The following is a 14,968-nucleotide window of genomic DNA, read 5'->3' on the forward strand; positions in this document are numbered from 1 at the left end:
CACTTCATCTCACAGTCTCATTTTATGCCCACCCCATTCCTGGTGACATTCAGCCCTACCCCAATGTCCTCCAGCCCCCTTACCTAAAACCATCCTCCACTGCTAGACTTCACTCTCATTTCATCTTCCTTTTTTTAAAATTATTTTTTATTTATTTATTTTTGGCCGTGCTGTACAGCTTGTGGGATCTTAGTTCCCCAACCAGGGATTGAACCCGCACCCTTGGCGGTGAGAGTGTGGAGTTCCAACCACTGGACTGCCAGGGAATTCCCTCCTTTTCCTTTAATGTTACAGGACAGTGGTGACTCCCACTTTTGAGAGCTTATGATGTACTCGGGGCTTTACAGACATTACCGCATTTGACTGGGAAGACTGAGGCTCACAGGGTGGGGTGGTTACGAAGTGGCAGAATCTTCTGCCCTTAACGCTGGCACAGATCACCTGGCACCTCATCACAGCTGGGCCTATTTTAAAAATCCTCATCTGCGGGCTTCCCTGGTGGCGCAGTGGTTAAGAACCCGCCTGCCAGCGCAGGGGACACAGGTTGAAGCCCTGGTCCGGGAAGATCCCACATGCCGCGGAGCAACTAAGCCCGTGTGCCACAACTACTGAGCCTGTGCTCTAGAGCCCATGAGCCACAACTACTGAGCCCGCGTGCCACAACTACTGAAGCCCGCACGCCTAGAGCCCGTGCTCCGCAACAAGAGAAGCCACCGCAATGAGAAGCCCGCGCACCACCACGAAGAGTAGCCCCCGCTTGCCGCAACTAGAGGAAGCCCGCACACAGCAACAAAGACCCAACGCAGCCAAAAATTAAAAAATAAATAAATTTATTAAAAAACCATCATCTGTTCTGCAAAATTTAGTGCTTTTATAGCTACACATCAAATTGTCATACAAAATCGTGCTCATTAAATGTTTCAAGTGAAAAGTCTTGCTACTCCAGCCAGGTGGTGAAAGGATTGTTATGTAGGAGAAACAGCATAGGACTTGGAATGGGAAGCCCTGGGTCTGGCTTCAGCTGTGCCATAGTCAGGCTATGTGACCCTAGGCAAGTCACCTAACCTCTCTGGGCCTCAGTTTCCTCATTTGTAGAAAGAATTAGGACAGTATCTCCCCAAAAGGTTTCCTGATGCATGCCAGAAAGTGCTCTACCCACTTCACTAAAATAATAAATTTTGGGACTCTGCTGGTGGCGCAGTGGTTAAGAATCCGCCTGCCAATGCAGGGGACATGGGTTCGATCCCTGGTCCAGGAAGATCCCACATGCCACAGAGCAACCAAGCCCGTGTGCCACAACTACTGAAGCCCACGCGCCTAGAGCCCGTGAGCCACAACAAGAGAAGCCACCGTAATGAGACGCCCACGTACCGCAACGAAGAGTAGCCCCCGCTCGCCGCAACTAGAGAAAAGCCCACACGCAGCAACGAAGACCCAACGCAGCCAAAACTAAATAAATAAAATAATTTTATTAAAATAATAATAATAATTTTTATTTACCTGGAGCCACCTGCCCCCTGTGTGTAGCACAGCACTGGATGCCCAGCAGGGCATCAGTAAGTCTTGCTGAGTGATTTTTCAGTTGCTGGGAGATTCAAGACTCACAGAAAACAAGCTGGTATTTCTCCTCCTCCTGATCCTAGAAGGACTCCTAAGTGCCACCATTTATCATATGTTCAGAATGTGTCAAGCCTGTGCCATGTATCTTACAAGGGTACTCTCCCTGAATCCTCCCAACATCCCTGCCAGGTGTTACCCCATGTTGGGGATGATCAAAATGAGACACAAACAGGGTAAAGTGACTTGCCCGTAGTCAAGGTGCTACAGTGGTAGAGCTTAGATTTGAACCCAGGTCTGTCAAGTTGCAAAGCCTGTGTTCCTAACCACCATGTTTCCAAAGGAAACTGCTCTGGGACACTCCTCTGCAATCCAAAGGTCCTGCCTCAAGTAGAAGCTTCTGGCTGTGCCCAGTGAGCCCTGTTTCACTCGAGCGTCTCATCTAAATCCTACCTATTCTTTAAGACCTAGTTCACCAGTCACCTCCATAAAGCCTCCCTGATCCTCCCAAGCGGGAAGGTCTTTCTGCCTTCTCTAAACCCTCAAAAAATTCCATCTTCACCTCGACTCGCACCCACTTTCTACTGCCTGACTCCCCTGCAACTATACTGAATTTCTCAGACCAGTCCTTGAGCTCTTTGAGAGAAGCAGTTCTTGGGCATCTTTGTTTGTTCCACCAGCCAGGCAGGCCCAGAAGGGTGTGGTAGGGTGCCAGCTCCCCTCCCCCACTGAGCTGTAATCTGAGTCTTGGGCTGGGCTCAGTGAGGTGAGCTGGCCCTGCCTCCACACTGGCATCCTGCCTACCTGGTACGGCATCCAGATTCCTGTGGGCCCTGGCCCCAGGAGATAAGATCTCATTCCCTGGTTTGAGGGCAAAGATGCTATAAAAAGCAGAGCACCCAGGCTCAATATTGGCTTGTGAAGGAGTACAAAAGCCTGAAGAATTTGATGGGTGAGGGCAGAAGCTTCTGGGTCCCAAGGCTTGCACTTGGTTCTCCTGCAAGGATCTGTATGACCAAAGCCAAGTGGCTTCTCGGCCAGGAACAGCTCTTCTGATGCACAGTCCAGCACGAAGCTGCCGTTCCTTAGGCTTTTAGGGGCCACTAGAGAGGTACCAATGCTTAGATACCAACATCAAGGCCAAAGACCACAGCCCCTCCTCTTGGTCCAGCTCTTACTGCCTAGAGACCCCTGAGTTAGTTAACAGAGCAGGGAAAGCCCTCCCTGCCCTCCCGTTAATTCACTTGTGAATATGAGCACATCCTCTCTCGGCCTTAATGGGGAGATGAGAGGACTGGATCAAAACATCTCCATCTCTCCTTTGGGCCCTGGGGCCACAGGCTATGATAAGGTTCTTTCTACCTCTAATATTCTACAGGTAGAATAATATTGTCTACTTTCATTCCCGGAAGCAGAGTCAGAGCAGGAGATGGGGGTCCTCAATCCAAGAAACAGCAGAGGCCAATCGGGGCTGCCTAGTATTATGCCCTCAAAGCCCGTCCCCTTAAAAGGCAATGGCTTGTTTCTGCTGCCTCCAAGGTAGCTGCTTCCCGTAACAGAGTCTCAGAGGACAGTCTGGGCCCTGGCCACTTTAGGAAAAAGGGCAGGAGGACTGAGTTACCTCCCAGGGTGTCAGCTGAGCTCACCTTGGAAACCCACCAGAACCAGGGGGCAGAATGAACCCAGTACTTGCCCTGTCTACACTGGGCAGGGGAAGCCTGCTTCATCTGCTTTGATCCCCAATCTGGAAAAGTTTCTCTCTGCTTTACAGAATCATCTTCCCTCCTCTTCTCCTGGGACACAGCTTGTTCATTCTGACTGGATTCATTCCCCTTGCCTAGAAGGAGTTCTGCAGTTCCCCAGGCAAACCCCTCTCATCCCAGAGGTAAGTACCACTTCGTCCAAGGAAAGCCCTTTACCCTTCTTCAGATTCCCACAGGACAAGGGCCAAAGCTCTTAACCTTTGGCCGTGGGGTGGGGGCACAAATCCTGCTGAGAATCTATGGCTACTATGGGCTTTCTTCCTCTGATATAAACACACAAATGTCTGCAGATATTTGGAGGAGGATGGTCCATGGGTCCCCTGAACTCCATCAAGAACTCAGAAAGAATCTCAGAAACCTAGATCTAGATCCTAGAAGAACAGCAGGTCCCCAAGTCCATTCTCCCACCTAAGCCAGGATCCCTTCTAACAGCAAGTCCCCCTGAGAGATGTTCCTCTTCTCCACCTGGCCCACTGCTCAAGATCACCTCCTTCAGGGAGCCTTCACTTGTCTCTCCCCCTCCTCTCTGAGCCCCTCTGCATCCTAGCCAGAGCCACACAACTTCCCACCTGTGCTTTCTCCCCTGTGTATTGTCTTACTTCCCCAGCAAGAGAGCTGGCTCTCTGCAGACCCATTCATTTAACCCCATAACCCTGAGCTAGAGTTGGAAATGACCATTACCATGAACTTGAGAATTCTGTGCTTTGAAGCCAGTGCTCATGATAGCAGTGGCCCATTCCCCCAAAGGATGGGGCTGTGGAGATCTCCTTCCAAGGGCCTCAGGCTGCCCAGGCCTCACCAGAGGAGGGGCTCCTCTGGGACCACTGCCTTTCCTGCTGGAAAGTCCCGGAGAGCCTTCCAACAACTGAAATCAACAGACAGGGAAACTAAGGCCCAGGGAGGCAAAACGACAATATTCAAGAAAGAGGCAGAGCTAGGACTAGGACCCAGGTCCCTGATTCCCAGCCTGGAGCTCTTTTCCTTACACAAGTGGCTTTATAAAAACTAAATCCGGTTACAATAGCCAGGACATGGAAGCAACCTAAGTGTCCATCAACTGATGAATGGATAAAGAAGATGTGGCACATATATACAATGGAATATTACTCAGCCATAAAAAGAAACGAAATTGAGTTATTTGTCGGGAGGTGGATGGACCTAGAGTCTGTCATACATCCTGAAGTAAGTCAGAAAGAGAAAAATACCGTATGCTAACACATATATATGCTAACACACATATATGCTAACACATATATATATGAAATCTAAAAAAAAAAAAAAGGTTCTCACGAACCTAGGGGCAGGACAGCAATAAAGATGCAGACGTAGAGAATGGACTTGAGGACACGGGGAGGGGGAAGGGTAAGCTGGGACGAAGTGAGAGAGTGGCATGGACTTACATACACTACCAAATGTAAAATAGATAGCTAGTGGGAAGAAGCCACATAGCACAAGGAGATCAGCTCAGTGCTTTGTGACCACCTAGAGGGGGGGGATAGGGAGGGTGGGAGGGAGACACAAGAGGGAGGGGATATGGGGATATATGTATAGCTGATTCACTTTGTTATAAAGCAGAAACTAATACACCATTGTAAATTATACTCCAATAAAGATGTTAAGATTAAAAAACAAGAAACAACGAAACCCGGGAACTCCCTGGCAATCCAGTGGTTAGGACTCCACGCCTTCACTGCTGAGGGCACGGGTTCAATCCCTGGTCAGGGAACTAAGATCCTGCAAGCCTCGCAGCCACAAAAAAAAAAAGATTAAAAACTAAAATCTGCCCTCACACTCTCACACTCATATATGCACAGAAAATTTCTGAAAAGATGCAGGAGAAAGTTAACAGCGGTAACCTCTGGGGAGTACGACAGTGGAGGTGGTCAGAGAAGTGAGGAGGAAAACTTTTACTTTTTACCTTAATACCCCTCTCTACTGTTGAACATGTTTTATTTATTCATATTATAAAAATAAACCTGCCACAGAAAGGAGATTCTGGCCCCAGTCCACTCCCAACACACACACAAAAACAAAGAGAAGACATAAGTCAACGTGTCTAGGTACAGCTATAAATTAGCAAGACTGCCTTTTTGCATGGTTTACGGCACTGGTCTCATTAATTCACAGTCACAGTGCGGTTGTTGACTCGATGAATCTTCCTAGGAAAAGCTTAATTCAGTTAGGGCTCTCGGCAGCTCCCTGACGAAGCTCTGGTAACTTGCTTTTAATTATACAAATTGAGGGTAAACCAAACAGATGCAGACTTTCCCAGAGAGACCCCACCCAGCCCAGAGAGGATGCCCTAGAAGACCCTCCATTAGAGCCAGGCCGAGGGAGGCAGAGGGGGAGGAAGGCGGCTGTGGCAGCAGCACTTACACAGGTGCTGGCTGACGCCGAGAGCATCACTCTGTGTCAAGCTGGTTTCTTGTCTTCCTCAAAGGCTTCACGTGGACACTATCTCTACACGGAAGTCAGTCATGCACTTATTTGTCCCCCAAGTATTTAGGAGCCCTCCCCCTGTGCCAGGCACAGAGAAGAAAGCAAACAAAGGCTCTGCACTCAAGGGGCTTCCATTCTTGTAGGAGTCCTATCCTAAGAACAGCTCTCCCTGTCCAGCCTGCTTGCCTAATTCCTCTCCATCTTCAAGACTGGCTCGAATTCCACCTCCTCCGAGAAGCCTTCCCTAACCACCTGTGCCCTCGGGGACTGCTTGTTCCCTCTGAACTCTGCCTCTGCCAGGAGTCCGCCGAGACCTCAGCACAGATGGACCATTTTCTCCAAACAGACTGGGAGCTCCTGATGAGCCAGGCCTGGGTCTCACTCTTCTTGGTTCCCCGATGTGCCACAAGCTCAGAGCCCGCTGGCTGGTTTCACCTGACCTGCCTCTACAACCCCACCTCGGACAGACGAATTGAGTAGCTGCTCTCAGTCCTGGCTGGCCAGCCCAAAGCCAGAGCCTCTGTGAGTCTGCCTGGCACACAGCAAGTGCTACGTAAGTGTTAGTTACTTATTATTTTGGTGAGCTCATAGATTCTGTCTGACACAGCTGTGATGTCACCTCTCCGCTTTTCAGTGGCCTGGTCTCAGGCCCAGCACTGTGGAAGGGCCAGTCTGGGCTTAGGGGTAAGTGTCCCCCAAGGGACCGGGAAGGGGACTTGGGAAGGAATAGGAATTCTCATCCTGAATCTCACTCAGAGCTGCTTAAGGCTATATGTTTTCAGGAAAGAACTTGCCTGGGTAATTTGGGGAAACTCCAGGTCATCAGCAAGTCAGTGTCACAACTCAGGGGTCATGTATGACCTAACAGACCCCAAAACTAGCCCCGCATGTTGAAAGAGCTTTCAGGGGAAGGAAATGAAGTCAGCACGATTCCAGGGAAGGGGGACAGCCCACTGATCCCGGCCCAACTCAAAACTTAGTTCAGTTAAAATTAGATTAGCCTGTAAGATTAAAAATACCCACATAGAGCTTCCCTGGTGGCGCAGTGGTTGAGAGTCCGCCTGCCGATGCAGGGGACACGGGTTCGTGCCCCGGTCTGGGAAGATCCCACATGCCGCGGAGCGGCTGGGCCCCTGAGCCATGGCCGCTGAGCCTGTGCGTCCAGAGCCTGTGCTCCGCAACGGGAGAGGCCACAACAGTGAGAGGCCCGCGTACCGGGAAAAAAAAAAAAAACCCACATATAATCACGGCCTGCCTTAAGTATCAGTTGATGTTTGTTGGCATCTAAAGAGATGGTTGGGCCCAGCGCAGTGTGTGCAGACAATCTTGGGGAGACGTGTCTGACTCAGACGTTTACAGGGGGAGCGAGTGCTGCAGCAGGAGGTCCACACAGGCAATGGATGACTAAGGAATAACCCAGGTCCTGGGTTTGCTTAGTGAGCCTTCTCTCCCCACCACGGAAGGAAAGGGGGGGCAGGTGGGGGAGGGTGACAGGAGGAGAGAGGGAGGGAGGGAGGGAGGCAGGCCTGCCAGCTGTGGACAGGCTGGCATTCCCGAAGGGAGCCCAGGGCTACTGAGCTCCAATGCCCTGTCCCTCCTGTGTTTCTGAATGCCACCACCTCTGAGAAGGGCTATTTGCTTCACGGTAAGACTTGGAGGGCGGGGGGGGGGGGTCACTGTTTTCCCCCCCAACCCAAGAAATGATGCACAGAGAGCAGCCAAGACTTGAAATGCCTTTAATCCTTCCCTGTTCAAAATGATCATGGGAAAAATAAAACGTTTGAACCGAAAGGGAACCAGGGCATGATGATGAAAAGAACAAGAGCTCCAAAGTCAGACAGATCTGGGCTTCAACCCCACTGTTTTCTAGCTGTGCGAGTACCTGACACAGCCTCTGAAACAGGAGCTTAATAAGTGACAGCTAATACAGTTAACAAATATTTAACATAAATGTTACAAATTAGGAAATGAGGGCTCAGAGAAGTAGTGCCTTGCCTAAGGTCACACAGCTAGGCAGCAAAAAGCTAGCACCATACCATCTCTCAGGGTCTCTTGACCCCTTCCCTCTCCTGCCCCATTCAGCATGTGTTCTGTTGTAATTCACTTCTCTGCCTCTCCTTTCTCCTCCCAGAGGGCCTACAACACATCAAGGGAAAGGAAAAGTTTCCATTTCAAAAGTCTGCTGCTCCACAGACTGTGAGGATGACAGGTGCCAAGGCTGAGTCAGCCTTCACACTCTCACACACTTTCTTCATACAAATACAGGCATGCTTGAGGGGTTAAGAACTTGGAGTTAAGTTGGCCTGGGCTCCAGACCAACCCAAACCACCATGCTCCTTTAGCCCCTCGCTCCTCCAAGAAGAAACAGTGTCTCTCCTGTCAACCACTCAAGTTACCAACGTGGATGTGCCTGGTCATTTACTCTAGTTAAAGACCCTTGGGACCTCTGGTCGCCCTTGATCTTCACAACAACCTGACCAGGCAGGAAAGAGGACACGGCCTTGGGTTAGAAATCCAGGGATTGTGTCCTTTGCCACTTACTTGCTAAGTGACCTCAGGCAGGTCACAACCTGGGGCTCGGTTTCCTTAGATGTAAAATGGTTACATCAATACCACCTGCTATTCTAACCCACAGGACCATTGAGAAGATCGGAATTAAATACTGTACACGCAAGTGCTTTGGAAATAAGTCACAATACTAATGAGAATTACTACTAAACTCCACTCGCCTTACAGGCCTAAAGAGAGTTGTGCCATCTGCTTCCAGCACAGAGGCTGCCTCTCAGGGGATCCTGCTGGGCCCCAAGGGTAACCAAAAGCAGCCCAGTACCCTTCCAGCCCAGAAGCAGGAGATGGTAATCACAAGGTTAGCCATCCCCTGCTGGGCAAAGGAAACTACTCTTTAAGTGGCATCCCCCTGCCCAAGCAGGGAAGAAACAAGCTCAGTCAGACCACTGAGAGAGCAAAGAGACGGCAGGCAGGGTCACTAGCAGAGGATAAGGATAGGCCCAGCCTGGCTGCAGGATTCAGGTACACATATGTGGACTCACAGGGACACAGGATGGGCCCAAAGCCGGCACAGAACCCCTACAGCTTTCTCAGGGCAGGGGGAGGGCTTCCACCTTCAACAAGTGCTAGCCCCCAGAGGGAGTCCTAAAATCCCGGAAGGCAGGTGCAGGGAGCTGGGCACCCACCCCGTGCAGGGGCCCGGGCATCTGCTGAGGAGGACGTGAGGGTCAGGAGACTGTGCCAAGGCTCAAACAGAAGATAAATGGCAATGCAGCATCACAGCAGATAACCCCTTTGGGCTGTTTCCTCATCTGTGAGACAGAGAGCCTTTATCTCATAGGATAATAGTAGGAATTAAATGAGATTACTTTTATAAAGTGCCTGACACCACTCTGTAGATACTCAATAGATGGTAATTCTTACTAAAACACACATTCCGCCCCCCAACAGAAGATATGTCACAGGGCAGACTAGGCCTAATGCCAAAGTTGTGGATAAACAATAAGGGATACGGTTTTAGGGGAGAAATGAAAGCAACGGCTGTGGGCTGGAGTGGGCTGGGAAGACCGCCCAAAGTGGAGGAATCTGAACAGGCCCTGAAAGCTGCCACAGCACGTTGGGCTCTGTGCTAGCATTCCCACGTTTGGTCTCCACATCGATCCTGGAAGGTACAGATAGCATCCTTACCTTCCCGATGGGGCAAGTCAGGTTCAGAGAAACCAGGGGCCTGGTCACACAGGTAGCGAGGGGCAGGGGCAGAGCCCAGGCTTTTGTGACAACATCTGTCCTTCCCACCAGAGCTGGAGGGGCTAGGTGGGGCGGGAAGGAGAGGCAGGGTGCACCTCATGGGTGTTCAGCTGAATGAAGTCCAGGCGATATGACCAACAGAGGCCCTCTAAGTGTCCTGGAGCCTCAGGACACACATGTCCTACCTGAAGCTTCTTCCCAGTCCCCAGATGACCTCCCCTCCCACTATCCTGAAGTCACTCAGCTGTTTTCCCAAAGAGGAAAAGGTCACCTTTTTCTTTTTGGAGAGTTCCATCTGGGCTTCTAGAGACAGTTTCAAGGTGACCTTTAAGTTGTTCCTCTCTCCTTCTGAGAAGTGAGAGGCAAGTTCTAGTCTTACACAGGAAACCAGTTGCTGGGTCTGATATCCACGCACGTGAAGTGGGCAATAATGATCCCCATCTCCCCTCCTCACAGACTTGCTCTAAGGAGGCAATGGCAGAACACACCTTGCAAACACCAAAACCAGAAAAAGCTATAAGATGTGAAGGGACAAAGGAAGGTTTTTTGGTCTCTGATGAATACCTGCTTCATAGGCTGCCAGGAGTTCCGGGTCCGGGATATGCGTAAACAAACGCACGGGGTGCCAGTGGTGAGCTGGGTTACAGTGAGGCTCTCCCTTGAAACAGGCACTGGACTGGGAGCCAGGTAAACAGGGACAACGTGGAATTCATGCAGGGTCCAAACCACAATGGGAGGCGGAGGTGGGGGAGGGGAATGGGCCTACCTAAGGCTTGGAGTCATTCTCAGAGTTCTCCCAATAGTCTAACCCCAACTCACATCACGAGCCCCTCCTCACCAAGGAAAAGGCAAGAATCCCTGGCTGTCAGAGAGAGAAAAAAGGCCCAGAGACAGGAAGTGACTTGCCTAATGTGACCCCCTGAGTCACTTAGAAAAGAATCCATTAGCATCTACTCTAGAACTTCAGCTCTTAACCCCACCCTTCCCACACGCATCTCCCACAGTATCTACCTGAGGCTCTGCTCAACGATTAGGACAGGAGTGAGAACTGCGCACAGCACCTTCTATTTTTAAAGGAGGGGTAACTTGCAAGGGAAGCAGCTGCCCCAGATGACAGAATGAGGCCTCCAACATAGCTCCTACCCATGCTGGGGTCTGGGAGAATAGATAAGACCCCAAAATGAACTCCTAGGCTCCTGGGTAACTGACAGTACAGAGGGAGCATGGCCTCGGCACACACCCCATCCCCAAAGTCGGTTGGTGCCATGTCCCCTCCCCACAGGACCTGCTCTGGAGGCAGCTTAAGTGAAGGAAGAACAAAGTCAGTAGGACTGACTTTCAGTCCTTCCCGAAACCTTAGGGAAGGACTGCTGGTGGCAGCCTAGGTTGAGAGATTTGTAATCCTCCAGCCTCAGAGGAAGACTGTAGGAGGGGCTGAGGTAGGGATACATTTACCTTAGGTGGTTAAAATACTAACAGGAGCAGCTGCAACTCACTGAGTGCTTCCTATAGGTACAAAGCCAGCTTTACGTGCGTTAATTTATGTCATCATCACGCCGGCAGCATTATAACTAGATACTATTATTTCCCCCTTTTTATACTTGAGGAAACTGAGGTTCAGAGAGGGTAAGTGGCAGAGTGGTGCCAACCTCAATTCAACACTGCAAAGGGGGAGTTCCCCAGTGGCCTAGTGGTTAGGATTTGGGGCTTTCAACTGCCGCAGCCCAGGTTCAATCCCTGGTTGGGGAACTGAGATCCTGCAGGCTGCGTAGCCAAAACAAAAAAACAAAACAAAACAAAAACACTGCAAGGTAAAGGGAGAAATGGGCTTTCACTTTTTGCCACCTGAACTGGGACCCTTAAGATCTTTTGGCCATCTTTCTCTCTACCCTCTTCCCAGGATGGCCAGATGCTAGGGCACTCCTGTTTTCAGAGGCAGAAAATTGCCCTATCAAGCCAGAGACACAGTCTCTTGGAACTACAAATGCCCTCGGAGATCATATCCAGCCTCCTCACTTTACGATGAGAAAACTGTGGCCCAAGGGTGAGTGACTTGCCAGGGTTACCCAAGTCAGTGGAATGGCAGAAATATCAGACCTGCGAGAGGCCACAAAGATCAACTGACAAGTGGAGAGGGATGACTGGTGCAAGGTCACAGAGGGAGGTGGTATAAGAGGCCAAGTTTCCTAACTTCTAGACTGATACCCTTGTCATGGCACCACCTCTGCCAGCTGCCCAGGGTCCCGGGCACAGTTTTGGCAGGGACAAAGCAGGCCAAGCCTGACCCCATCAGGATTAGAGGTAATCAGGCCTGCAGAGACAAACTCCTGACTATCCAGAGTAGGATCTTTGTGGTCATGATGTCGACCCACCAGAAGGCACTGAGACCCACAGTGCGTGCATTAGCCTCGAATGCCCTAACACAATGCCAGGTGAGGGGGTTGGAAAGAGGAGGGCAATTTATAAATAGTGCTTATGAGGCCTCTTCCTGGTCTCACACAGGCAAATGACACATCAGTCACTTCAGCTTCTTACCAACAAATTAAGACACAGGGTTTCACGATTCAATTGATATGGTAAAATTTAGAGATGCTTGCCAGTTTCACAGGTGGGCGAGACCTGCAGAAAAAGGCCCCAGCTTGTTCAAGGTCATGGATTTGTCAGAATCAGTACACGTGGCTCCCCTTGCCCAGGCCTCGATTTTTTTCCGGGAAGCTGGCTGCCATCAGGGGATAGGTGCTGGTGGCCCAGCTCCATGTGCAGGCCTGCTACTGTCACAGCACCAAAGCCCCGTATCAGGAAGCCAGCTCCTGGATCAAAACAGAAGCACGAGTGCCCTCCTGCAGCATGTCCCAGAGCCTGCCTCATACCAGCCTGGCATCGCCACTGAGCTCCTGCATGTCCTTGGGAAAGCTGCAAGGCTTCCTGCCAAGAGTCACAAACTCTCCAAACCCAAACCAGCAGAGTTCCAGGCCCCCGTGCCTTCCACAGCTAGCTGGGGGCTAGAAAAGCAAAGGCAGCTTTCAACCCCACCCCCACCCCCTGCCCCCTGGACACCACTTCAAGGGGCTTCTAGGCTATGCAGGCTCTGGTGAGCTCCATCAATCACCCAGCAGAACAGAATGCTCGGGCCTAGCAGGGTGATAGTACTCTGGAAGGGAACAACTTTTCTGCTTCCTTCTCCCAAAAAGAATGTTTCAAAGTCTCTTCAGATCAGAACATGCTGAGCTCCTCCACCTGTCCCTCTCCCTCTTGGATGAGCAGCAGGCAGGCCAACATGACAGCACCTTGAGACACAGCTGGGTGCAACCTGGAGATGAGCTGGGGCCAGACCAAGCCTGACCCTCCTCCACTCTCCCTCCACCCCCAAACCAGACTTCAGGAATTCCCAAGGCCCCCGTCCCATAAACTGTATAAGGAATGGCATTCCCAGGCAGGAAACTGACTCAGGGGCTCCAGACCAGCCTGGGCAGGCAAAGCTGACAGATAACACTCTGGGGATGAAGGAAGGTGAGGATATGGGGATGCCTCATCTTCCACCACACCTGTAAGTCTCCAGCACACAGGTCCCCCACTACAAACTCCTTAGACAAACCAAGTAGAAACAGCCTCCATCCTGGAACACCCTCCCACGAAGCATGTAATTACACTGGTCGCTGTGGACAGAGCGGACTGTGCCACTTGCTGAAGACACTCCTGTCTCACACAGCTGGGTGCCTGGCTCCCCTCGGGGTCTGTCCCAGCCAGAGGAGACTTGCCAGGCCTGGAAGCCTCGCTGAAGGTACCTAGTACCTGAAGCATCCCATCCTCTGGTCCTGCTCTCTCCCATGAACAACGCTGGCTCCAATCTTTAGGAGGCCTCAGACCACAGAGGCCACGGAGCTCCAGTTTGAGAAGGACCACGATGATGGGATAGAGGCTGCCTACTTTACAGCAGTAGTCCAGACCTTTATTCCTAGGCAGCCTCAAGTGGTAAGGATGGTTCAAGAAGCTCATTAGTTTGGTGGCGGCGGAAGCGTCGGGGGCGAACTGCACTTACCTATCTTCATAAGGCAGGCCAGCAGGATCCAGAGGGAGATTTCGAAGGGTGTGCGCACGTGTGTGTAGTCGATGCCCAGGACTGGAAAGACCTTTCGAGATTTCAGGCTGTGTTCAGTGAAGGAATGGTTAACAGGGCGGCTCTCGGGGGCGAGCTCCGGCGGGGCGGTGGTGACCTCCCCAATGGAGCGTTCCCGTGGCGGCTCTGAGCCTCTGATGGTGCTGGCAGTAGGGCTGGGCTGGAGGCCATGGCTTCTAAGAACGGGTAGCAGCCCCACCAAGGCTACTGCCACGAGCAGCGAAGGGAAGATTCGAGGCGGAGAGAGGCCACAGACACCAGACCAGAGAAGCATCCTGCTGCCACCCTCGACCCTTAGCAGAGTGAGAGTAAGACCTGGGACACAGGTGGCAGGGGGTCAGCAGCGGGGAAGAGAGACTGGGGGTCTCTAAGCAAAGTTCATGTTTTAGAGATGTGTTTTTGTGGAAGCAGTCCTCTGGAAGTGGAGGAAGGCTGGGTTCACGATCTAGAACTCCAAACTGGGGAAGAGGGACAAGGACTCAGTTAGGACCGTAAGAGAAGACCAAAAGGTCTGGAACTCCAGGCCTGGGAAAGGGGGTGGGGGAGGGGAGAGACTGCACCCTAGGGACAGAGGAAAGGACAGGATGGGTTGGATCCCAGGCAAGGAAAAGGAAAAGGGAGGGTGGGGACCCTCGGCTGCGGAAAGTGACTGATGAGCTGGGACTCGGCTAAGGTAAGGGGCAGGGAGCCTGAGCTAAAGGAAGGGGATCGAAGGGGGTGAGACCCAGTCCAGGAGAAGAAGAGAGGGGGCTGAGAGCCCAGGCTGCGAGGAAGTGAAGCCAGAAAGCGGCAGGGAGTTTCCCCACCCAAAGAAGGACCGGGTGCAGGCGCGCCGGGCTGAGATTCCGGGGAAATGGAGGGAGGCGGAAGGCGGAGGCAGGCGGCCTGGCGAGAGGGCGCCTTGGAGGGCGCTGAGGGCGGCTCGCGGTGGGCCAGCAACGAAACGCCCCTCCTTGCGGCCCCGGCGCGGTGCTGCGCTGCGCCCTGGCCCAGCTTCAGGTCCTCCGCGTCCAGCTCCACCTCCAGTTGCAGCCCCGGCCCCAGCCCCGGCGGCGGCGGACTACTGCCTCTCTGAGCCCGGCGCTGCCACTTATAGGCACCAGCGAGCAGCCGGTGCAGCGGGCTAGAAGGACCTGTCAGCGCCCGCTCAACGCAGCGACCCCTGTCTCCGAGGAAAGGAAGTATCGCGTCGAAAGAGGAGGGAGAGTCAGAGATGGCAAAAAAAAAAAAAAGTCTGGAATCTACAGAGATTCTGACTAACATGAGTAAAATGCTCTACTATTTACAAAGCGCCTTCATATCCACATCCACATCCACATCCACATCCACAGTCTCT

At 51.9% G+C, this 14,968-nt stretch overlaps 1 protein-coding gene across 1 annotated transcript in view; it reads right to left on the reverse strand.

The window, feature by feature from the left end:
• SLC9A1 (solute carrier family 9 member A1) overlaps positions 1 to 14,688 on the reverse strand; it is a 49,495-nt gene extending 34,807 nt beyond the window's left edge. Inside the window, exon 1 of the mRNA XM_065873139.1 lies at positions 13,555 to 14,688. Coding sequence (XP_065729211.1) covers positions 13,555 to 13,906 — 352 coding nt within the window. The 5' untranslated portion in view covers positions 13,907 to 14,688. The remainder of the gene's footprint in view (positions 1 to 13,554) is intronic.
• Between the last annotated feature and the right edge of the window lie 280 nt (positions 14,689 to 14,968).

The sequence above is a fragment of the Phocoena phocoena genome, chromosome 1 (genome assembly GCF_963924675.1).
Source record: "Phocoena phocoena chromosome 1, mPhoPho1.1, whole genome shotgun sequence".
Taxonomy (NCBI): domain Eukaryota; kingdom Metazoa; phylum Chordata; class Mammalia; order Artiodactyla; family Phocoenidae; genus Phocoena; species Phocoena phocoena.